Source organism: Lathamus discolor, chromosome 2 (genome assembly GCF_037157495.1).
Source record: "Lathamus discolor isolate bLatDis1 chromosome 2, bLatDis1.hap1, whole genome shotgun sequence".
NCBI classification, from domain to species: domain Eukaryota; kingdom Metazoa; phylum Chordata; class Aves; order Psittaciformes; family Psittacidae; genus Lathamus; species Lathamus discolor.
The window spans coordinates 39056214-39080571 of NC_088885.1; the positions used below are offsets into that span (position 1 = coordinate 39056214).

The following is a 24358-nucleotide window of genomic DNA, read 5'->3' on the forward strand; positions in this document are numbered from 1 at the left end:
AATAAATATAATTCCTGTCCTTTTAATGACACAGGTTGGTAGGTTTAGCATTTTAAGCTCTTTGGTTTGTAATCCAGTCTGATTTCACATTGGATTTTTTTTAGATGTTGTTTCTTGACATCTTTTAGGTATAAGCACTATAAACCAGAAGCTCATTATATGGCCTTTCTAGAAAAACTAGTTTCTATTTTCTAAATGCTGCAATTCTTTCTGAGCCAGCTACATACTGTTCACAAAATCATAGCAAGTAACAGTTCATATCATAAATCATATGAAAATACCAACATTTTTAGTCATGACCCCTACCTGTATATTGCATGTTTGCCCTCAGAACACATTTATGGTCTGAAGAATATCTGGAGATAATGAAAGTGGCAGTAAATGCATTCTTAGGAATACTGTATACTTCATACTAATCACTTATTTATGTGTGGGGCAGATCCAAGGTAGTAGAAAAGAAAATTAATAGCTATTTTCTGGCAGGAGAGTTTACTCCATTATTATGCAGTGGATATCACAACAGAGAAGGGTTGTTTCTGCTTGGGCTCTCCCAGTGAATTGACAAGACGTTTGGCTGTCATCCTTAAAATTTTTGGATATACAAAACCAGGCTTTGAAATAAATATTTACATTTGTTGTTTTATATAAAGCACTGTGCCAAGACCGAATGAGAAAATGGCTTTAAACCTTCAAAAATGTTGAAGTAATATTTAGCTCTTCTCATTTTAAAGCATTCCTTTCTTCTAACTGCATTTGTGCTTCTCATTTGGGAATTCCTTGCAAGATCAGATTGTCTGAGGCTTTTAACATAATGGAAGAGAAAATCTAGAAGATGCTGTGGAAAACAGGTTATTATCCCATGAACTTGTTTTCTACCCAAAGCTTAGCTTAGGAGGATATTTGAGGTCTATTCAGTGAGGATATTTGCAAGGAAATAATAATATCTGTCTGAACAGATGTCGTCCTAAGGGCTTGGGTATTCTAAACGGTGGCTAGTACAAAATCTTGAAGTGAGATTTATATTTGTTCATTTATTTATTAAAGAGGATCACAGTCAAAGTAGCTAAGTTGCACTCTCATGAAGTTACTACTGAAAAGATGGCAGTAAATGTAGCTAGGGCATTACCTGTTTTTAACACCAGCCTGTAGGGTAAGAGAATATGAGTGGGAGAGCTGGATTTGCCTCAAATGCCCAGCTGAGGGCTAGGTAGTGCACTGCATCATTGTGCACTGCATCGTTACTTCCTCAGGCTTCAAATTTCCACCAGCTGTGATTGTACAGAGGAGTTGTGTCAGGATGGGAATTGGATAAGTGCGTCACTCAGGTTTGTAGATTATGAGCCAGACTTTGATTCTTTAGTATTACAGTATGACATTATGGCATCCATACAGTGAAGAGGTGTACTCTTGAAATTCCAGCCTGTTTTTCAGGCTACTGTGCAAACAGGGCTATCTAAGAGCTGTCAGTGGTATAAATGCTCTGAAGAGCAATAGTTCCATCAAATTTGAAGAACTGCAATAAACCAGCTTCATCCCATGGCGGTTTTAATACTTGCTAGAAGCCCAGAGCACTGGAACAATCAAACTAGAAAAATTTGATCTCCCCTCTAGAGTGACTTATCTGGCAATGCTCAGAGAACCTGACCTAATTTCAGCAACCCTTCTTGCACTCATGCTAATATGAAATGTGACAAGAGCACTTAAAAACTATTCCTGATAAAATCTCAGGGGCAAAGGGTGGCTTGTGTCTGTATCCTATCTCATTACTCCACCAGGCAACTCTGCAAGCTGAGCTGTCTTAGCTGAAATCCAAATGACTCGTCATTTTAAAGACAATTATCATGCTAATGTAGATTTAAAGCAAAAATTCTATAGTAGCTTGAAACATTCCCTATGGCCTGTAAAGGACATGACTGTTTATAAATAAGAGTGGATGTTTATATTGTTAATGTTTTCCTTTTCTCTTAAAGATTCATAACTGCAAAATAGCTCATCCATATAAAATGAGTTTCATCAAAAATAATTGATTGTTTTAAATTATTATTACAGTACATAGAGCTTGCATGATCTCTGCCTCAATTCAGAGCTTTTCTATAGGAGTTTATGAATCAAAATAACAAATAAGTTATCCCAAATGGATATTCTTCGGCTGGCTTACTGGTAAATGTGATGTCATTCAAGAACAGCTAGTATTACAGAAAGGGTTTCTTTTTTAATTATTACTACTTTCATACTAGCCTGCTTGATAAAATATCCTTTATTAAACTGAATTTACATTTATGGAGCTGAACTAAAACACCGCCTTTTCAAAAACTGATGCCTAGAGCTGGTGCAGTATGATGTGATTATCTGTCTGTCACACCGTGAACATGGGTGTGATGTCTGCAGGTCCCTCAGGAGAGTTTTACTGCTCACAAGTAACACTGGTGAAATGTTACATTTGGAAATGTTATCATACATAGCGTTTTTACCAGCGGCATTCTTGCACATGAGACTAGCTCTGCTAGAAGTGTGTTCACAGCATCATTGTGAATCTGAGAGGCTTCCATGACTGCTACAACCCTATATGCTTAAAATAAGCAGGATGAAAGTTCTGTAAGGCTCTAGTAATAGAATCCCCAGGTAGATCTGCATTCATAGCACAAATTAAAATCAGAACAAATACCAGAATACAAGGGTATGGAACAACATGGAATAATATAGAATAACATGGAATGGCATGGAGCAATAAAGCAAATACTGCTTTGATGAAAAGGTAGTTTCCACCAGAGAGCAGGCTGGAATTTTAGCCTCAAAACATTGATCAGATTTATTAGGCAACAAACTATATTTTCACTCTGTATAATGGCTTCAGTAGCTATTGGATCAGTGTTGCAAAATGACAGATATTTGATTGGTTGCTACTAAATATACCAACCTGGTAGGTACATATAAGCAGCTATCAGATAAATTACAAGCTCTGAAATAATCGTACTTAATCTATGTCAATGAACCTTGGGTTTTGATTCGGCTCACCTTACAGGTAAAACTTTTTCTGTGGTACCTCTCAGCAGAGTGTAGCTTTTTGACAGTTTGACCTTTCTCTAAGCGGGATGTATGGCCCTGGGCATGTTTTTCGTTTAAACTTCAGGAAAAGCAACTGAGGATCTGCAGAAGCAAAGGTCTCTTGGCATATACATACTTACTAGAGTGAAAGGGAATTAGTCATATAAGCCAACATTTTTAAATCCTTCCAAAATAAGATTAATCACCCGATGCTCCAGGACTTTTATCATTGGTCCAGTCAGTCCTGATGTCCTTGCTTTGCAGTACATGGGATACTCGCCTTTTTGGCACTGTACATTATTTCCTGGAGGGCTTTAAGGTCTGCAGTTACCTGGGTTTTTGCATGAATCAATTTTACTGCACACCTTTTTAAGCTACAGGAAATATGAGAAGTCTGTATTGTTTCTCTTGGTTATAGTGCACTCTGGAAAGCACCACCACAGAATTCTAATCTGTCTTTGCTCTAAATGCATGGGGATTAGTGCTAACAGAAGTTGCATGTGAGAGTTGCTCACAGTATCCAGAGAACAGCCAAGCACCACTTCCCATTCATGAAATCCTGCTGTGTTTATCTTGGGGCATTTTGGCTTCATAGTTTCCATGTATGTAGTCATAACCACATGGAGCAATCCTCAGTTAAACCATCTTCCCTCTAAAACAATAAGGAAAATAAACACCAGAAACATTAGAGGTGCTCTGGGAGCCCTGCATTTAGCTTACCTGTGAGTTTCAGCATGTATCCCACCATAGCCAAGGATCACAAAGGCTGCAGCTATGAATCAGAGCTCTTTTTATGATAGCTGGCCTGCACAGAAAGCATGTTTGTAGCAGGATGGAGTGCACTATGTGCCAGCCACCTGAGTACTACCAGCTTGCTGAAGCTGAATTCACAGCCAGCGCTGAACCCCACTGCTTTCCTGTTACCCGTGCTGCCTCACTTTGGTCATTTGCCATACAGACTTCTGGCTGCCTGGGGATGTACTGCGAGACGTCTTTACACACCTTGCTAAACCATGTTGTCACAGGCCAGCTGTTCCACAGCAGGCTTTCATTTACCCTTGGCTCTGTAAGTCTTTGTGGATCAGCAGTGGTATTTCAAAATCATTTTGAAGCATGGGAGAAGGTGATGAAATCATTTGGATTTCCAATTTGGAGCAATTTTCTCTCAGCAAAGCCACTGGGTGACAAATATTTAACAACTCATATGCTTCTTGCTAGAAATATGAAGATGCAACCTATCTGCAGATGTAATTATCCACAGTATTAACACCATCTTGGGGTATTTTTACAGAGAGCAATGTAAATTGATACAGAGGTTATGAAAATGCCTCTTGACAAGGCTGGTGTTTCTTAATCACGGATCACAAGGAGATTTATAATTTCTTACTGACAAAGATAGGAAAAGTTTCAAAGATCATGGATCCCTGTAAGAAAGACCTGACAAACAGTGAAGGGCACTGATAGCACTTCTGTGGCAGCAGAGCCTCAGGGCTTCACACTTTCTGAGGACTTACAATACTGCTCTGATATTAGTGAAATGAAACAACCTGGTAAAGGCCACAACCTGTCCATGTTAACAACATGATTTTCCTACTGCTGTCTGGATGGCTAAGTAAAGACTAAAACTGTTTGGAAAAGATTTTATATTCTACAGAAGTTACAGAATTATCAAGTAATTGCGTCAATTTATTCTAAAGATATTTGATTCCGCTGATTTGGGTGATGACAGTGATTAGGCAGCAAACAATACTAAACCTTGAAAGACATAGTTTTGGATGGGGGGGAGGGGATTATGTTTGGTTTTGTAATAAACTGGTCCTCTGCACCTCTTGCATATGGCTCTCAATCTGACCATTCTTTTAATGTAACACAATGCTACTTCTAACCATCTGAGCTCTGGAAAGATAATTGAACTAACTTTTCATAATCTTGTACCTGTTACCTAAGTTTATTCATAAGCACTTTCCTTACTGAAGCATAAGTTTAGTAAGAAAGGTTCACTAATAGCAAATGCTAGTGAATGCTGTACCTTCCTTTGCACTGATGGATTGCAACACATCATTGTACCTCCTGGACATAAAAACTTTTTTTAAAGATTTTTTTAAAATAAATTATTTTTAAAACATTTTGCATTTATAGTATTTCTATGTTTTGTACTTGTATGTTACGTTTACAAGCATGCTACCTTTTTAATATTTATGTTGCTCATCATGAAAAATATGTATGTGCATAAAGCAACTGAATGTACAGTAACTGTGGTGAAAGAGGTTTAGTTCCTGTTTATAGATGTACTTTGGTTTATAACCTGATATCTCCTTCATTACCCCAAGACCAAAAAAGCACATTTTTGTGTGTGTAATATCAGCTTTGTTTACCGCTTACGTTTTCAACACTTTCTGTCATATTTTTCTAGTTGGATTTGGGATTTTTTTTGTTTGATTGACAATCATAGAATAGTTAGGATTGGAAAGGACCTCAAGGTCATCTAGTTCCAACCCCCCTGTCATAGGCAGGGACACCTCACACTAAACCATCCCACCCAAGGCTTCATAATCAGATTGCCTTTCCTCTAAAAGATATTGTGTAGTATCTCTGAAATTTAAGCTACTTCTAAAATGTAAGGTTTGATCTACAAATAGGATTACTCTCATAAAATGTGATCTAAACTGAGGTTCTGCAGTAGTAAAGAGCAAACCTGAAAAGCCCTGCTGGGGTGCCAAGTGATCTCAAGGGCACTCAGCTCAAAGGTCATCATATTCCTATTTTGAATTGCAGCTGTGAGAAAGACTAGGTAGCTTTTTCCCTAAGAAACACCTATGAGGATGCTTAGGTCTACATTATGTATTTGTCAGAAGGTTTCTGTAACCAGCATAAACAGCATATTCTGAAAACAAAGTTTCTTGGGACTAGGAAGGGAGGGGGAAGTAAATATCAGGTTTTAATCCAGTTAATATTGAATATTCCAAGAAGATAGGAATATACTGAAATTTTACTTCTGTTCTAAAAGGACATTTTAATTTATCCAATACTTATTTTGGTTAAAAAGCCAGAATAGTCTCACCTTGGAAACATTTAACTGTTCTGTACTTCTTTCTTCCTGGTCTGTGAGTTATAATTTCACTGTCTTATTATGCTATTATTTGTAATCAATATTATATAACAAAATGTAAAAAAACAAAAAACAAACAAAAAAAAGTTGTATTTTCACAGTGCAAGACAATTAGCAAAATTAGTAATTCAGACATTCTGAATAATTAAAGCATTAAATGCACTGAAACACACACTTGTGCATGAAAGACATCTATCCTGAAGTTGGTTTTGCCTTTCTAGTTGAAGCCTAGTAGCAAACGTAGAAGATCTGTGATTTTTTCTTACAACACACAGACTCAGCTATACAAATAAGGAGATTATATATAAACAATATATTAGATTGTAGTAAATAAACTTTAATTGCAGTAGCAAACAGCAAGATGAATGCTAATTAAATAGAGTTTATAGACTGTTATTGCACAACAGTAGCAGTGCAATCCAAGAAAAACAGAGCAGGGACTCAGCTAGGTAGTGAACTGAGGGTGCACTGTGGAGTAGCATGTATTTTGACAGCAGCACTTTAGGAGGAGAACTTTGGAGCAGCACCTAATCTTCAGTTTCTGAAGTCTCAGAGCAGGAATGATCCAAGTTTTTTTTTTGTGTCTACATGATCTTCATGTTCTGCCTGATACTTTGGTGTGCACTCTGCAGTGCCAATTGGTAAGAAAGGCGTGTAAAAGCCCTTATAACAGCTTTAACCTTGTTTATTTAGGATAAGACAAAAAAAAAAAAAGAAGAAAAAGAAAAGGAAATAAATATTTTCTGGCATACTAACACTGTCAAAAGTGCCTTGTAAAAGCCCTTTTAGTTTACAGTAGTGGCTGAGCAAACACTGCAGTCGAACTAATGCTTCTTCCAGAAGAAACTAAACAGCAAATGAAGTTGGATTTGCTGAATGGGTGACCACCCTCAGCTGGCCACTTTGATCCTTTAGGACTTTGCTGCCTCAGCAAAGAAGACGGCCACGTGGCTACTTTACTAGTTGGAGTACTATTGCACTCAACTTATGAGCGAGAACCACAAATTAATCTTGTTTTAAATTAGCATCCTGGATTTGAAACAGCAGGAGTTCAGGAGCTGATTTATGAACAATGGTTTGGCTGCAAATGGCCAAAGTTTTGGTCCTGACTATCTCACTGTGTTTACTGCCATTGTTCCTTTATGCTGGGCAACATATATAACAAAATTGAATAAAACAGTACTGGCTTTGGTAAAAGCATGCAATACAGATTTTTCTCAAAGAAAACAACCTCACAGTGAACCAAACTGTAAATCCCCAAGCAGTTAATCATGAGAGTCACACTGGTATACTTATGACAATACTTATGACATTGGCCATATAACTTATGAAAGTAGCCATTCAGCAATGTATTTTTCTGTTGTTAGAAGACTTACTCTAACACACTGTTGGCTTTTTTCATGTGTGTTTGATCTATTCGGAATGTTTTGTGTCAGCCTGTAGGAACAAAAACATGGGCTTTGCTATGTGTTGAATAGTAGACGAGCCTTTGGAAGATATCAAAATATTTACTGCAGTAAATATTGAATTAGTTTATAAAAAGTGCTTTGGAATACTTGCATGAAGTAAGAATTGTGTTAGTATTTACGAGGCATACTGAAATAAATCCAATGCAAAAGAAAACTTCTTGCTTGGGATTCTGGCATCCAGTCAAAAACTGGTGTGGATCACTACTTTAACTCATGAAAGGTTCTATGAAGCAAATGAAGCTACTTAACATGAATGATTCGCAGGATTCCTTTGCTATCTTTATATACAGCTCATTCACAAATCTGCGAAAACTAGGCCTTAAGTAATAGATGAATAGAAATTGTTCATTTTTTGGGGGTTCTTTTTGATGCTTCTGTCTTTAGGTGTTCATCAAAAATGGCATTGCAGTCAGTAGTACTAATAGCAAAGTCTGGGCTGGAGGGTTGTATCCAAATTTGCTTTTCTTACCCCTAGGTCATGACTGCATTTCCCCCCAGTTTCTCTAGCCAGATTTGTATGTCAGCAAAGAAAGAGGTGATTTTGCTGAGAGATGGCTCAGTTAGGAAGCCAACAATGCTGAAGATTAATTAGGAAGGTGGACTTCAGCAACCTTCACATGCATCTTTATGACACTCTAAGTTAATTTACCACAGTATCAATGTCAAGCATCTCTGAAGCAAGCTATGCTTTAAAATTGTCTCTGACTAGTTATTTTGGGGGTCAGAAATATGTTAATATCACTAAAACCACATTGTTAGAAGAAAATAAGAGACTTCGGAGTTTCTTTGCTTTGGTGGCCTCTACAATGATTCAGTCATGGCAAAATACAGACTCATGTATGTTACTGTGAAAGCTGCAACAACAGATTTAGAAGATATTTATTCTTGTGGTAGGGTAATCCGGGTATCCACTTCAAAAAATTAAGATGATCTGATTTTACAGATTCTTTTTTAATGTTGGCATTGATTAATATGACACTCAAAAATTATTTTTCTGTCCTCATTGACTCCTTATACACAAACAGTCTGCAGGCACTAGTCTAGCAATAAACAGCTTCAACATCCTGTTCTTATAGTAACTCCTAGCTCAGGACTTCATGCAGTGTGAGTGAATAAACAGATGCACACTGGTTCTATTTAAACAAAAAAACATCCAAACAAAAAACAATTGGGTGACATTGATTTGAATATTTCCCAAACAAAGGCTGTAAAATCTCATCCTGAATTTATTTTGTTCTCAGGAACAATCATTCAGTGTGCAGAAAAACTGCTAATTACCAGTGTTCCACTTCCAGTCTTGAGGAGGAAATTTTTTAAGGCTTTGCTCATGATCACTGTCTGAAATGTATTTTTCTTCCTGTTGTGCTAGAATACGCTCCACATATCATTGTAGAATTAGGGCTCTGGATCACAGGCTGCTTCTTTAGCATTTGTTGCCATGGAGCTGCTTCTGCCTGTTGAACTCACCTGAGCGGACTTCAGATGGCACACTGAAGTTGAGTCAGTCTGTCGCTAACATATCTGCGGCATTTCATAGAGGCCATAAGGAAAAGCAAGTCTTGTTCCCTCTTAAGGGATTGTTTTAAGTAAAATTAAAGGTTTGTTTTTCACAGGATACTTTGTGAGATCACGGATGGCCTGACATTCCCTCCTTGAAAGCATAGTGCTTCATCATTATTGTTCTTTGCTGCCTTTTTCAGAAATACCCATTCAGGGAACTAATCCACAAGTGAACGTGGATGCGTTCCACCACGCCATTAACCAGGAGCGGCAGCTCCTGTGCTACCCAGCTGGGTAGTTCAGCACAATTTGAGATCTGATGTCCTGGGTGTCACAGGCTTGGACTCCAATACATTAGCTGTTGGCTTCTAACAGATACATTGTTTTAAAAGCTGATCCTTTCCTATTATTTTTATCAGTATAATTCCATCACACACAAAAAAAACCCCAAAAAAACAAAAAAACAAAAAAACCAAACATGTTATGTCTATTTAAAGATATTTTCCCTACAAAACACACCAGGGCAAAACTGAAGAGAAATTAGTTTTCTTACCATCTAACAACATAAAGAAACCATCAAGGTTTGAGAAACATGTCATAGCAAGTACTTGAGTGTATTTAAATCACATAGTTTCAAAATATTATTAAAGCACATATTTAGCTATGAAATGTACAGTAAATCTCGTTGATGTTTGCCAGAGTTTTCTTGGGGTTTTGCACACAACTACGAACAAAATGTTGCTACAAGGCTTCTAGCATTTTTTCTACAGTAAATGAAATTGGGATACCATTGCGATGTTACAATAAAAACCTACCATCTCAGCACAGTCTTGGTTCTGAGGTTTTTGAAGGACAGTTGTCTTAACAAAATGCAGGGCTACACAGAATCAGAGGGGAAGTTGGTGGAGCCATAGTCACTGTTTTGTATTTCAGGTGGACAAGTATTTCTTTTAAAATTTTATTGTGGAAATAGGTTACAGTGGTTTAGATGGCAATCAATTGCCTGTGGCTAATACAGCATTTACATCACAATATTAATATGACTGCTGATTTCTTTCTTTTCAGAAACTTGAAGGCTGATAAATCTTTGTTGAAAACTACTTTCTTACAAAATGAGAACTTCAATCTTGGTAAAGATTGGGGAGCAGCTGAGTAAAAAAGGCTTAGCAGTCAGGGAGAAAAAGGAAGAACAAAGAAAACTTGAAGACTTGTCTTTCCTCACCCTCCTTTTGAAGCAAAAACTTAAAGCACTCTAGAAAAAATTGGTTTTCTGAAGCCAAACCAATGTTATTGCAGTAATGTTTTAAGAACAGACCCTTGTTGCAGTTTGATGTTTATAGCTAAGCTGCTCTAAGGGCTGGTGTGCAGCCAGGAAGGAATTCCTGCAACCCTGCTCTAAACTGTGTATTCCTGCTGTCCATCCCCCTTTCCCCTTTCACCCTGGCAGTTGCAGTGTTTGGACTTTATGGTAAAATGGCTCATGGAGATAAAGCAGCAGAGAATTAACCCTATGGAAAGGTAATTAATCTTCTGCTACATTTTAATTCTTGAATGGAGTCCTTCATGTTCAGAGAAGTACAAGTGGTGTGCAACGGAGGCTCGGGTTAGCGCAGCTAAGGCAAGAAGGGAGGGAAACAACTGGCAAATGCTAGCTGCTGAAACTGACTTGATAACATGGAGCTGTGCCATCAGTGATCTGCACTTCAGATCTCTGCATGTATAAATTGGCAAAGTATTTGTAAACTCTTAGGCATATTAAATCTGCCAACAACCTTGGTAATGATGCGTTAACTGTCAACCATGTTGATGGTTTTGCAACCCTTGTGCAGATTAGAGGTTGTCATTGTCTTTTCTGACACTGTGTATTGTGAATGAAGTTTTGCTTCAGTGCCGCAAATAAGTGATTGTCTGGCAGTAAAAAAAAAAAAAAAATGTCTTTCCTGAAGCAGAAAAACCCAAGCTGAGCACAGGGCTTAATGAAGGGTAGGGGAAAGGCCAACCTCAAGGAGCTGAGAAGAGCTTGAGTGCTGTCCTTGGGTACAGGCTGCACCGTCTATTAAAAGCTGTCTCTTATGTCAGTAACTCACATGGGCTGAACATATTTGTGGGTGAGAGTGCTATAAAGCCTTTTTTGTGCTCTTGTGATTCAAGTATTTAATAATAAGACAGCAATAATGCTATAAATAGGAACACCATAGTTGGTAAGGACTGGGGATACAAAAGGAGATATGTGGTCTCAGTTCTGACAGGAGGGCAAAGAAAAGGGAAACAAAATATCAGCTGAAACCAGCAACTTCTGCAGAAGTGCTTAATCAAACATGCACTTTGTATACAACCCATAGACAACAAAATTGCCTCTCGCAAAGTGAAGAGCTTGAGAACAGGAGCATGCCTTTTTTGGTTACGTTTTGCAAAGGGCTTAAAATATGTGCTTAGTAGGTGTTGTGGCTTCTGCACATATTGTAAGCCTTCCTGTGCATTAGGAGCATTTTTGCCAGTATTTGTATCTTGCTTATATCTTCCATCATGTAGAAGCCTTGCTGCTTCAATCCTGTCCTCGCCAAACATACGGTAACAACATCAGTCAAGGTTTTGCTGCATGGCACTTACATCCTAAAGAAGAAAGCACAATAAACACGAGCTGGAAGAATGGATCAGTTCATTAAATCCAGCCAGGCGGTGCTGTGCTCTGATACAGACTGATAATAGATTCATAAGTGAGGCTGTCTGGAGTGGTTTTGGCCAGGCCTGTTGTGTGAAAGATAAAGTACAAAAACAAGAGACATCTCTTTAGTTTGCTTTTGTGACAGACAGCTTCCAATTTATCACTGGAGAAGAAGATGAACCATGTCTGTTCCAGGATATTAAACCCAGGTAACAGACTTTTTTCATGATACTGAATTCCCAGCTATAATGCATTTTAAGCAGGAGGTGGCACAGCATAATAAATGTCCAGCACTTCTTTTTAACTGATATTCCTAAAGAAATTCACTGTATCAGGCCTTTAAAAATATGCCCACTTAGAAGCATTATAGCAGTTTCATTACAGTCATTGTAAGCTCACCAGCCTATATTTTATGCAAGTTTTTAATTATCTCCCTTGGGCCTAAGTTATTAGCTTTTCGCTGCTTTTGGACAAGTATCAGCATCCTAAGCCTATTTTTTGCACATTCAGGTGATAGTTATAGACTAAATCAATCCTGTACTCACAGTACATATGTGCAAAGGTTATAATATGGTGCTGACACCACATTCTTATATTGGTGTTAAAGGACAATTAAGTCTGCAAAGTAATACAGTGTTTCTTGCTTTGAAGAAATACCTAATCTCGCATAAAACAAACAAACCCCCATTTTTTTGGCACCCAAATCAGGTTATGTTCTTTGTCACCTTAAGGTTTTTGGGTTGTTTTAAAAAAACCCAAGCAATCTAGCTTATCTTTTCTTCTGGTCTTCTAACATTTACATGCTTAGAAAGATCCAAATAAGCATGCACAACACCTCTCCATTGCAGATAACATGCAGATAAAAATGCAGCAGAGTGGGTTTTTTTTGCGGAGAAGTGTTTAGGTGTAGCAGGTTGTTTTCCCCTTTAGAAAGAATGAGCAATTTGGAATCTTTGCATATTGTTTTTACACATTGACTCTTGTCCTGGAGCAGATGTGGCCAAAAACAGCATGCAGAGGGATGACTGCATCTCTCTGGTCAGCTCAAGGATTTTCACTGCACATTTCAAGGTTAGAGAACTGCTAAACAAGAGGAGAGAAACAGAGTAAGAAGCTTCCTTACAATTATTTTTCTAGGCTAATCTTCCAGCCGCTCATTACATCAAGGTAATGAACGGTAATTGCTACTGAAGAGCAGTTTGGTATTTTCTTTCAGGAAGACAAACAAAAAACTCTCAAGAACATTGGAGGTGATTAGGGGATGGTGTGGGTTTGTTTTATTTTTTTAGAGAAAACTGTACAACACAACTGTTTATATTTAACTATTTTTTTATAGTCAATGAGTTCCCTTTTGTTTATTTTGTGCCTTAAAAAATTTCCTGAGCCTCTGCTTCCTACAGCCCTTGTATGTGTGTATATAAACAAGCAAAATCATTACCTTTAACTTTTTGTAAAGGAAAGAAAAGAAGACAAAGTCATCACAAAAGATATAAGACTCTGCAAATAAAAAACAAACTTCATTTGATACATTCAATTTATGAGGGAGTAGAAATACCCTTTCAACACAGATACAGAATTTATGGTTTTAGAAACTGTAATGCTTCCAAAATGATCTCTACTACTCTTAAAGAAGAATGGTGTACTTGAGAAACGAAACAAAACAACCTATGTTATTTATATACTCTTTTCAAAGTGAAAAATCCAGGGGGGGGGTGGGGTGGAGGACCACTGCTACAGTTCCCTTCTCTGTGTGATAGAGAATAGGCATTCTCTGACAGATGCCTGAAAATTAACCAATTAAATGTACTGAATCGCAGCGGACCAAGTGCCTTTCATACAGAATGGCTTGAAACAGAAGGATAAAGTGGTTCCAAAGCTATAAAGAAGTCAAAGCCAACATCTTTCGATAATACCCACTTAGCAATAATTAACAGGAAATGCTGTGTTTAGGTTCTTTGGTAAATCTTATCCTTCCTTAATTATTATGATGGTTATGAAAAGTAATTCCATTAATACAGTTTAATTTGCAAATGACAAAGAAATAACTACTTCAGGGCCTGTATTAGAAGGTGAAGTATGCGTTCTTCCCACCAGATGTGCAAAGAGAAAATATCTTTTTGGTTATAGCCACTAAGAGAGTATCTGGAAGCAGCCCAGGTTCTAGAATCTTTATAGTTTCAAGATTTTTCAGCATCTCTACTGAACAATTTAAATGAAATTTGAGCATGTAAAAGGCATTCTTCTCACTAAAAAATAAGGTTCTGACAACTTTGACAAAATTCTGAAAATTATTTTTGAAGAATACTACAACTTTTCAAAAAGAAATGTGAAACTTTTCGGACAAGTGAAAGTTCCAGGCTTCTTCAAATCTTGGAGCACTTCCACTAGCAGAGAAAGCCAGTTCCTTCACAATAGATGGGTAGTTCCTGCATGATATTTTCACTATTCATATGAGAAAATCATAGGGGTAAGCTAATCCAGAAAGGAAATTTATTAGCTGGAATGAAAAATGTGGTGAATCAATCACAGTTGGGAGAAAGCTTGAAGGTACTTCTTAAAATTGAACTGGCTTTTGTGCTGGTTTTGGTTTGCTGGCTTCTTTTCCTCTATGTGACTATTATATCGCTGTTGGTCATGGTTGTGGTTTCAAGTATACGACGTTAGGCCATCCTGAGTTTCTGTAATGATTTTTCACTGTCTACCATCAGTTTGTAACAGATTTCAGCATCACTAAGTGGTTCTGAACACACAAGTTTCTCTCTATCACAGTGTGGGGAGCGGCGAGGTGCTACCCAAAGTTGACAAGGAATGTTCCTGTAAAACCTTTGACTACAAGTCCATTGTGTGCTTATGTGGTCAGAAGATTTACACGGGTCAGGGCAGTCATACAGTTGTTGTTTTGTTTCCAAGAAATGGATGAGATAGTATCTCAGGGGTGGAGGGTGATTTCCCCAGGTCAAGCTCTGAACAGGTCTTTCGAAGCCTCCTGTGGGGCACCTGATAACACGAGTGAAACTGTGCTGCGATAGGTTATATAGAATTAGACAGTGGGCTTCATCTTGCCTGCTAGTTATGAATTGCTCATCCCTTGTTGATGCATACACGGGCATCTCCAAGAAGCATAGGAAGAAAACGTGTCAACGCGGCAGACCCAGGGAACGTTCTCTTTGGGAAGAATGGGTTTGGTCACTAAAACCAAGGGCACGGCAAGATTCGGGCATCGCTGCGGGCTGAGCCGTGGGGTGCCGTGGGGTCGGGGCCGGGCAGCACCGCTGGGCTCAGGGAGGGTCACGGGGGCCACGGGGGTCAGGACAGGGGCTCGGCAGGCGGAGGGGGCGCTCCTTGCCTCTCCCACCGCTCCTGCTCCAGCTGCGCCCGAGGGTCGGCACTCAAAGACGCCGCGGAGCGCTCCGGGCGCCGGGAAGAGCGGTCTGCAGGTAACTCACGGACAGCGGATGGGAGCGAGCCCCCGCTTCCCTCGGCCACGGCCGCGCAGTGCCCAGCGGCAGGGCCCGGCCCCATCCCCAACTTTCTCGCACTCCCGGCGCACCCCGCCCCGCCCCGCCCGCCGCGGAGGCAGCCTGGCACCGCCCCGCGCCCGCCGCCCGGTAGCTGCCGGGAGGGCGATGCTCGTTGTCACTTTCCCTCTCCCCCTTCGCGCCGCCCCCTGCCCTCCCCCCGCGCCCGGCGGCGGCCGTGCCCCGTCCCCCGGCGCCGCGCCACGCCGCGCGCTCCCCAGCGGCAGCAGCCAGGGCCGCGCCGCCGCCCGCGTCCGCGTCCGCCTGCCCACCGCAGCCGCTCCCGGCATGGCCGGGCGCTGAGGGGCGCCCCGCCGCCCCGGCCCGGCTCGGCTCGGCTCGGCTCGGCTCTGCTCGGCACGCCTCTGCCCCGCCGAGGGGCTCGGCGCCCAGCCGCCCGCTCTGCTCGCCAATGGTCCAGAGCGACATGTCCAAATCGCCTCCCAGCCCGGCGCAGGAGGTGCAGATGGAGCTGCTGGACAATCCTTTGCCCGCGGCAGCGCAGGTACCGCGGGAGCGGAGGGCTCGGCCGGCTGCGGCGGGCACCGGGCGGGGGGCGGCGGCCGGCGGGCGGGAGGGAGGGGGGCGGCGGGGCTGCCGGAGCTCACTGTCCTTCAACTCCCCGCCGTCAGAAAAGTTTAACGGCTCCCGTGAGGCGCCCGACCTCCCGTTCCCCGTCCGCACCCCCAGACGCTGATTAGTTATCCCGCACAGTGGGATGCTGTGTGCCGTGGAAGCTTCGCAAGCCAAGAATCCCCTTACAGTTATTTGGAGGATGACTATATCAGAATACGTCGCTATTAAGGTGCTCTTCCGTATTACTCACAGGTTAGGGATAGTCTTCCCTGCTCCAGTAACCTGTTGTATCTGTACCTGATGCTAACCACGCACTGCCGAAACCTTCCTCGTCTGTTAGACAGGCTGGTGACAGTCTGTGCTGATGGGGGAAGGTGGTTCACGCCGGTTGTTGGGCAGGAATTTTAGGGAGGCTGAAGGTGTTGAGCACGCTGCGGAATTTAAGCTGCTCGATTCTCGTGCAGAAGGTGGTTGTACCGTCGTGCCTGAAATTTTAACAACTGAGTCCGTGTGCACTGCGCTCAGGTGGATGGATGGAGAGAGGGAGGCAGGGTATGGATGTTTGTGCACTTGGTAAAGACTTTATATTTTGAAAGGTGATTCGTGTGTAATATATGAATGTTGCATAATATCTTCGAGTTTGCAATAGTTGGCTACAAAGACTTACGGTGCTATTTTTAAACCCAGTAAGAGGGTGGTAAAATCTGATTGCGTGCATTTTAAATTACAAACATGCTTGTTCGTGTTAGGACAGAGTTTTTTTTCCTTTTGGGGTGGCATTTTTTGTTGCTGTTCCCAAAACTGTCTCTTATGCTTGGTTTTCTTTGAGGAGGTGGTCCGGTTTCATCACAGAAGTGCTCATTTGCCAGAGGAAAATGCTGTCAGTCAGTCAAAAGGCTCACTAATTGATCTTTATTTGCTGGGGACCAGTGACAGCAGAGCAAAATCCAGGCACCGAACCAGAGACTAGGTTAAGCTAAAAAAGAAAAAGTGTCTTTTTGGATGTGAATTTGACTACAGCCTCCAAGTGCAGAACAGACATTTCAGTAGGGCCATATGCTTTGACAGCTTCTCCAGAAGCAGTGGCAAGGGAACTAATTTCTGACCTACAAATCACACACCCCCCCCCCCCTTTTTGTGTCTTTTCAGCCCTAAGCACAGAATCACAACTGTCTAGTCATATGGTGCCTCTCTGCTGTGGACAAATGTCAAATACTGATCATGAAATTGATTTTCACCGTTCTTTTAACTAGGCATAAAGAACCTCTGTTTAGAGAGGAAGGATAGCTTGCTATTTGTGTTTCAGGTAAGGTACTTGTATTCTGTTTAATAGAATTGGTTTCTGGACACTTGCCGCCAAAAAAGATCCACTTTTTAAGATAGTAATAATGCGGCTTTTTAGTTAAGGGAATATTTTTCAGTTTTTGGAACCAAAGCCATTAGGCAAAGCAAGGATCATATCTTCTCCTTATGTACATATTCAAGTCATACATAAACCTTTGGTGTAGGGGAGATAAGGTTATGGAAGCAAAAGAGCCCTTTGTCTGAATCATAATGTTAGTTAATTCCTTAGCATGCACTGCACTGAGAGACAATTATTCTGATTTGAATTTTTGCTCCATTAACATGATTTCCAAAAAATCAATATTGTAAGGGCTTGCTGCTTTGGAACATACAGTGAGAAGGAGAGGCTTAATGAGAACATGTGAATCATCAAGTAGATTGCCTACAGGTACTTCAGTTATACCCACCACAATCTTTTTCACTAAAGTACTTGAGTATCAATCCTAGAAACATTTCATGCCAAGTAATACATCAGGGAAAAAGACATGCAAGCTTACGTAGTGATGTCACTCCTAGAAGTATGCTCTCTGAAGTGCTACTTCTGGGAATTATGATTTAGCAAAATATAATTGAAAAGCATTTGTGGAGTTGTAACAAGCCTCAGAATTTCTCTTATCCAAGAATTTTTTGCAAAGCTGAGGATCTCTTTTAACCTGGCTGTACATCATGATCCATTATCTTGGATCATGCTTTGCCATCCGTTTTGGCCAAATTTGTCACCACTTGGCAGAGGGGTGGGTATAGTTGACACTCTGGAAGTAATGATTCTTGAAAGGTAGTTAAATATGTGAAATATTCCTAGATACCTCTGTGTAAAATCTATTTCTTACTTTCATGATGAGTTTTGCTAACAAGATCTGCAAACAAAATAAAATAGGCATTGATCGTGACAGTTCTACTGTACTCTTCCTGGGAAGTTCTTCGCAATGGGGACAAGGTATTGGTGTGTTACTCTTTATCACCTAAAATTCTGTGTCTTTTAGGCCCATATTACTGTAAAAACATAGTTTTAGGTACATCACCGTGATCCCAGTCCAGATGAGGTTGCGATATTCTTTCAGATGTCCAGTTTTATCCGTGCACATGATAACATTTACACTGTGGAGTTATTCACGGTGGCCAGGTATATGCCAGTGCAAAGTGGTAGTTCTGGGTGTGGCTTTTTGTAATAAAATCAGCATTCTCAGTCTGAAACCATAAAACAAGCAAACTGTTCAAATGTATCGGTGTTTGATGGTCAGTATCTGTTTTTTAAAAGACCAACTCCAGTCCTCTTTTTAATTCTTTATTTCAAGAACCCTTTAATTCTGTGAAGTTGAGTCAGTAGAAGGTTCGATTTAATAATTTTAATTAACCCAGATGCTATGCTGATTTGTTTATAATATAACATAGCATATTAATGCCTTTCATGGTGACTCTCGGCTTCTCTTCTCTTTTTCCTTCCTCCTGTGTAATTTTTTGTTTCTGATCCTACTTCAAAGTCCCTCAGTCCCCAGAAATCATTAGATTCAATTTCTATTGCTATTTTCTCATCGTAAAGCTTCCTGTGTTGTGTCATAGGAACAGTCACAGCACATCAGATCAGTAAATTATAGAAGATGTTTCAACAAAAATATAATGAAACCTTGTATCAGGCAACTGCAGAGTATCTTGTGGAGGGAGGAAGAATCTTACTTATCCTGGATGAATACTTCCCTATTCCCCATTACTATTTTCCTCCTGTTCTTTTTCTTCCCTTCTTATGCACCATCTGCCAATGCAGGTCCTAACAACCTGACACATTTTAAATGAAAACAATTCTCCTCTTGGTTGTTTCTTTAGCTCTTTCACTTGCATTTAGTTTTCCTCTGTAAGTGCTTCTTTCTTCCAAGTCTAAAGGCTTCACCATTCCAGAAGCGCTTGGCTCCAGCTGGTTGGGTTGCACAGCTGAAGGTGAACTGCAGGCGTGGGGTTAGGGATGGGCTTGTTCAGTTCTCCTTCTGTACTGGCTGCGATCCATGTTAACGTGAATTTTATCGTAATGTGCAAGTGGTGCCTCCAGAATATCAGGTTAGTTAGTTGGCCCTAGCACTGACCATTGTCCTTCCTGGATTTCCAGCTATCTTTTCAATTGCATAGCACCATCCCTTCACTGACTGACTTGGGGTAATAAAGAATGGAAAGAATAGCCAGAGATTTATTCTCAGCAGATTAATCACGCTGCCCTCTGCTGCTCTCTTTCAGCTGAGTTGATTTATCACATTGATACCGTGTTTACCTATTCTTCAAATAAACATTTTGCAGCAGTGTATTTCCCAGCACTGACTTGCAAGAATACTTTGCAACCTGTAAACAAACAAATTTATATCCCTTTGCTTACTTAAATAATAGCAATAGCCATTCATTATAGAGGCATGGGAGGTTTTACTCTCTTCTGGCAGCATCCTAGAAGCCAGATTCAGTGTGGCAGCAGCTCAGTGGAGTATAAACAAACCAAGAAGAGATGAAATCCAGTGCCATTCATTGGACTTCCTCATGTTCCTCAGCAAGAGGTAGTCTTTTCTCTCCTGATGGTGGTAACCTCCTTTCAGTGTTGTTCCTCTTACTGATGAAAATAAATGTTAATAGCCCTTCATTGGAGAAAACCCCTCAGGTTTCTGCTGTTACTTTTCTGATGATTCTCCTCGGCTCTTGGGGTTTACTTTGCATTGTCCTGAACTCTATCAGTAGTAAGTAATCTTACATCTCTTCCAGAGACCTTTATTTACCACTTGGGCATTACACATCACCAGCATATATGGGATGTAACAGTTGTTTTGTACGTTTTCTTAGAGCATAGAATCTACCTGAGACAATTTGGCAGTTTCAGTCCTAACATATATCTGGTAACCATCTTCTAGAGGTGATCTCTGGTTTTGTCTTGCGTTGTTTCTAGGTTTATGATTTCAAACTGTTATGGATGAAAAGTTCCTGTACTCTTCCAAGACTGACTTCTCTGGAAGCTTATTTCTTCTTCTTTTACTCAGTCATTTCCTGTGCCAGGACTGAAGAGTTTCAGAATAACGCAAAGCAACCAAAATTACCCTTCCTGCTGCCTTATTCTCTGTCAGCAGGGCATCAGACCCTTAGCAGAGGGAAGCTTTCCTGTAGCTGGCTGTTGCTCCTTGAAAATACCTTTCTTTCATAGAGTCAGATCTCTTTTTCTATTTGATCGTGTAAAAGAAATACAGAAATATATGGAGAACAGGTGGGGAGGAGCAGGCACGTGGCCTGCAACCGTAGCTGCCAATCTTAAAAGGCTGCAGGAGGCACAGCAGGGTTTGGGCATGAGCTTCCACACCTTCTGCTGTTGCATGCCCCTGTTTTGCTGTGTTGGGAGCAGACATCTTCATTACCAGGGTTACGGGGAGATGTGCAGCAGATTTTCACTGAGGTGGGTTTCCAAGCCACCAGGCAGGAGAAGAGCAGGCCAAGTCCCATACTCCTTGTCTAGCGGGTGGAAACTGCCAGGTGACCTGGTCTGAGGCCAGGCTGAGAGCACTGGGATGTGGCTTAGAAGTGTAGGAACTGGTGAGAATTGGGCTATTTCTAGCTGCAGTATTGGCAAGCCTTTATTACAGGCTGGCAGAAAAGAGCATCGAAGATTTAACCCTGTTACAAATTTCTCAGCACAAATGTATTTTCTTTTATATGGGGAAAAAAGGAGCATTTGTCAAATACTTATTTTTGGACTCTGTATGAAAGTTTGTATAAATAAATTATTTGTGGAGGGTTTTTGTTGTTGTTTTCTTGCATGGATTTTGTTTTGGTGTAGGTGGAGGATTTTATACAAGGACCGGGGAATGGTCTTTGCAGACTCATCACTATAGCTTGTGTGAACTTGATGACTGTATATGGAGATTCTCAATTTGACAGGGTTCCTGAAGGGAAGCCTTGTCTTTTCTGAATGGTGTCCTGATAGCACCTATTTGTTTCAAGAAATTCAGGTTTTGAAACATAACCTTGAGATTCTTTGCTATGGGCACACGAGTCTGTGCTCCTCAGGCAACTTCAGGTATGTCACAACATGAGCGCTGGTCACGGGACTGCACTGATGTGGACCATGTAGGGTGTTCTGAAACCCAGCCCAGAGGTGAAGGCAAGACGGGATATATTGCTATGTCCAATATTGCCCTTTTGCCCCCATTTCCATCGTGGAGTGGATCTGTGGAGTGTTGGGGAGCTCCTCTATGTGCATCTTCCAGCCCTTGTCTGTACTGTCACAAGGTTGACCTCCCCTGCTTTATGAGATTAGTGTGATTTGTGGTGTAAAGATCGGGAATATGCATGTCTTCTTCTGTAGCTGACCTCTTATATCCAAAGATGCCCCATTTGTGGTGTTGGAGTGTGGATGTGGGGGTTTACAGTTACGCAGCTGAAGCTGGAGGCTACACCACCACGCTGGAGGGTATTGTTTCTGAGAGGTGGCAAGCCTGGCCATTGACCAGAGAAAGCTTAGGAGGTCTGTCCTAAAGGAACATTCTGTTACCTTGTTGTAAGGCATTCGTTAAAGTGGCAGTGATTTATTCTTCTAAGAGGTGGATGTGCATGTTCTGCACTGTCCCAGCATGTGGTCCAGGGCATGAGAATTTTTAAATACCTTTCAAAGCTTTTTTATGGGAAGGAAGAATGCTTAGTGCACTCTTTCATTTCTGGCTTTTCTAGTTATTCCCTAATCCTTCAGGGGGTCTGTCTTTACTTTTAGGTATTCTTTTGATCCTTGTAATTGGTCATTTGCTCATCTGAGATCATGTAAGCTCTGAATTTTTATTTGCTGATTTTGTGCTCCCCAGTTCCTTTCTTGCATCTATGTTTCAAGACCTGATTTGACATCAGTGCTGTCTAAATCTTCTGCCCCTTTCATTCCTTCTTTGAATGACATCAGCAGGCTAGTTTTTAAGGGTTTATCTTTGCCACCTATCATCACTCTCAATGACTGGTGCTATTTTTATCTATTATAATCAGTAAAGGTTAAGGCTCACCCTATGTGTAGTCCTCACCTCTGCTTTGATATAAAATACCATTGAAGTGCTTACCAGTGAAGGGCATTTTAAGACTCTTGCTGACGATAAGTTCTCTGGTTGTATATAGTTGGTCATTTTAAATGTTTTATATTTCCTCTTCCAGACGACAGTATTTTGCCTACAGGGATAAACCATGCCTTCTGCTTGTTGTGTGTGTTAGAAGATTAAATGTTACGGATGCATGCTTTTCATGTGTTGAGGCAGAACCTCATTAAAATTAAAGGGTTTCATTAGGCGACATTGATCTCATCCATTTGCAGTAATGAGTAATTGTATATGAAACTGCTAATTATCAGGAAACTGCTATGCATGCCTCTAATGCTTCATATGATTCCCATATTTCATTTGGTTATGTGGGTTGAATAAAGGTTACACAATGTACTTTCACGTCAGAGTTGAAAAGCAGATTTTGTTGATGGAATGTTTGGTTTTTTTTACAAGATTACTTTGGTAAGTTTTGTGTTTTTTGGTTGGTTTTTTTTTTTTTAAAGTTTCACATTCTTTGACAGGTTTTGAAGAAGCTGTAGAGCATAAATGTGTGTGCGTGTTTCTTGTCTTTGGCAACTCATCCAATTTAGAAAGAACTTCGCACATCTGACTAATAAACCAAGCTACAGTTCTGGTCTCATAAACACATGTGTACATAACTTTATTTGTCTAAGTTGTTCTGCTGAAATCCAACGAGAATGTTCCTCTCAACAAACTTTTATATAAACAAGGTTGTTTGCAGGACTGGAGTCGGTTCTATTAAAATTAGCTGGGGAAGATGATGATATTGAGTTTGTTACCACGGTATACTGGGTGCAGAGACATTTGGTCCCCTATGGTTGTTCTGTTAGCTTAACCTTATAGGTTAAGAACAACTGCCCAGTGTTGTTGCTTTTACTGGTCAATGTCCATAGATTGTGATTCAATCCTTTATTTTTAGCTACCTAATTGCAGCCAACTGCTGCTCAGAATACAGATAAGGCAGCTAATTTTAATGTGAAAATCATGGTAACATATTGGATTCATTGTTAATTCCCCCCCCCCCCCCCCCCCCCCCCCCCCCCCCAAGTGTTGGCAGTAACTGGTAGATTATTTTCTTTTTGTGCAAAGTTCTTGTTCTCGCTTTAAGATCTTATGGGAAGAATACACTCAAAGAAGCAAAACGTAATATTTATGACAGGATGAGTATTCATGGTTCTCCATGTGAGAGGGATAGTTAATAATTTTTAAAGTATGTAAAAATCTGTTTTATTTATGTAAGGCTTCTTTCATTTTTAGAGGAAAGGTTTGGGCATTTCTGACTGTGGGAATAAACTTGAAAGGTCTGGAAGATAAATGTAATCCCAGATTAGCGTCCTTTAAAGTAAAGAGAAGGGTCATCAAATCCCACTTTTTCCATGTACTGAAAGTGACCCCCTTTCCTCTGATTCCACAGAATCAGTCTGTGCACAGAAGCAGGTGTAAAGCTGACTTTTCCCTATATTGTGTAGCCTTGGCCTCCCACTCTGTCAGCTGTTTTTTTGTTTGTTTAAAGTTAGTATTTAGCTTGTACTGCTGAATAGTTTCCACTCATATAAAGCTATAACAAACCCAGGCACGCTGCTGTGCATAAACAAAAACTCCCCAAACTGAAAACTCAAGGTGAGTTTCAGACTTAGCTTCATTTGCTGTGTGATGTTGCCCAAAATAAATGTTTTTAGTTGTTTAGTTGTGCATTTTATTTGTGCATGAATGGTGTTTTTGTTCTGCTCTTGTTTGTTTTTATCCTCATTGCTCTAGACACAGTCCCTCTTTTGCCTTTGTAGTAGCTTTTTACGTTATAGAAAGGAACGCTGATTTTGTAAATTATTGTAGAAACTGGAAACAAATACAAAAAAAGTCCCCGGGAAAGAATATGTGCACATTTTTTCCTGTATCTCTTTGGGGATCACACAATACTGTACTGTACATTATTTATGAAACTGCCTAGGTAGTGTGAACTTTATAGAGATACTTTATATTCTTGAGATGCCATGTGAATGTTATGATTTCTTTATTTTTGTAAGTATATGTCCATATTCTTCCACAAAAGTTGGTGAAAAGAGAGCCAGAACATTGGTCAT

General features: G+C 40.4%; 1 protein-coding gene across 5 annotated transcripts in view; it reads left to right on the forward strand.

Annotated features, from left to right (window-relative positions):
- Window positions 1–15559: 15559 nt before the first annotated feature.
- The window catches only part of CACNB2 (calcium voltage-gated channel auxiliary subunit beta 2), a 261949-nt gene continuing 253150 nt past the window's right edge, over window positions 15560–24358 (forward strand). For 2 of the 5 annotated variants that reach the window (XM_065666518.1, XM_065666519.1), the window contains exon 1: window positions 15562–15811. In XM_065666518.1, coding sequence (XP_065522590.1) covers window positions 15719–15811 — 93 coding nt within the window. In that variant the 5' untranslated portion in view covers window positions 15562–15718. Of the gene's footprint in view, window positions 15812–24358 lie in introns of all 5 variants that reach the window. The other 3 variants (XM_065666516.1, XM_065666517.1, XM_065666521.1) reach the window with 2 other exon arrangements.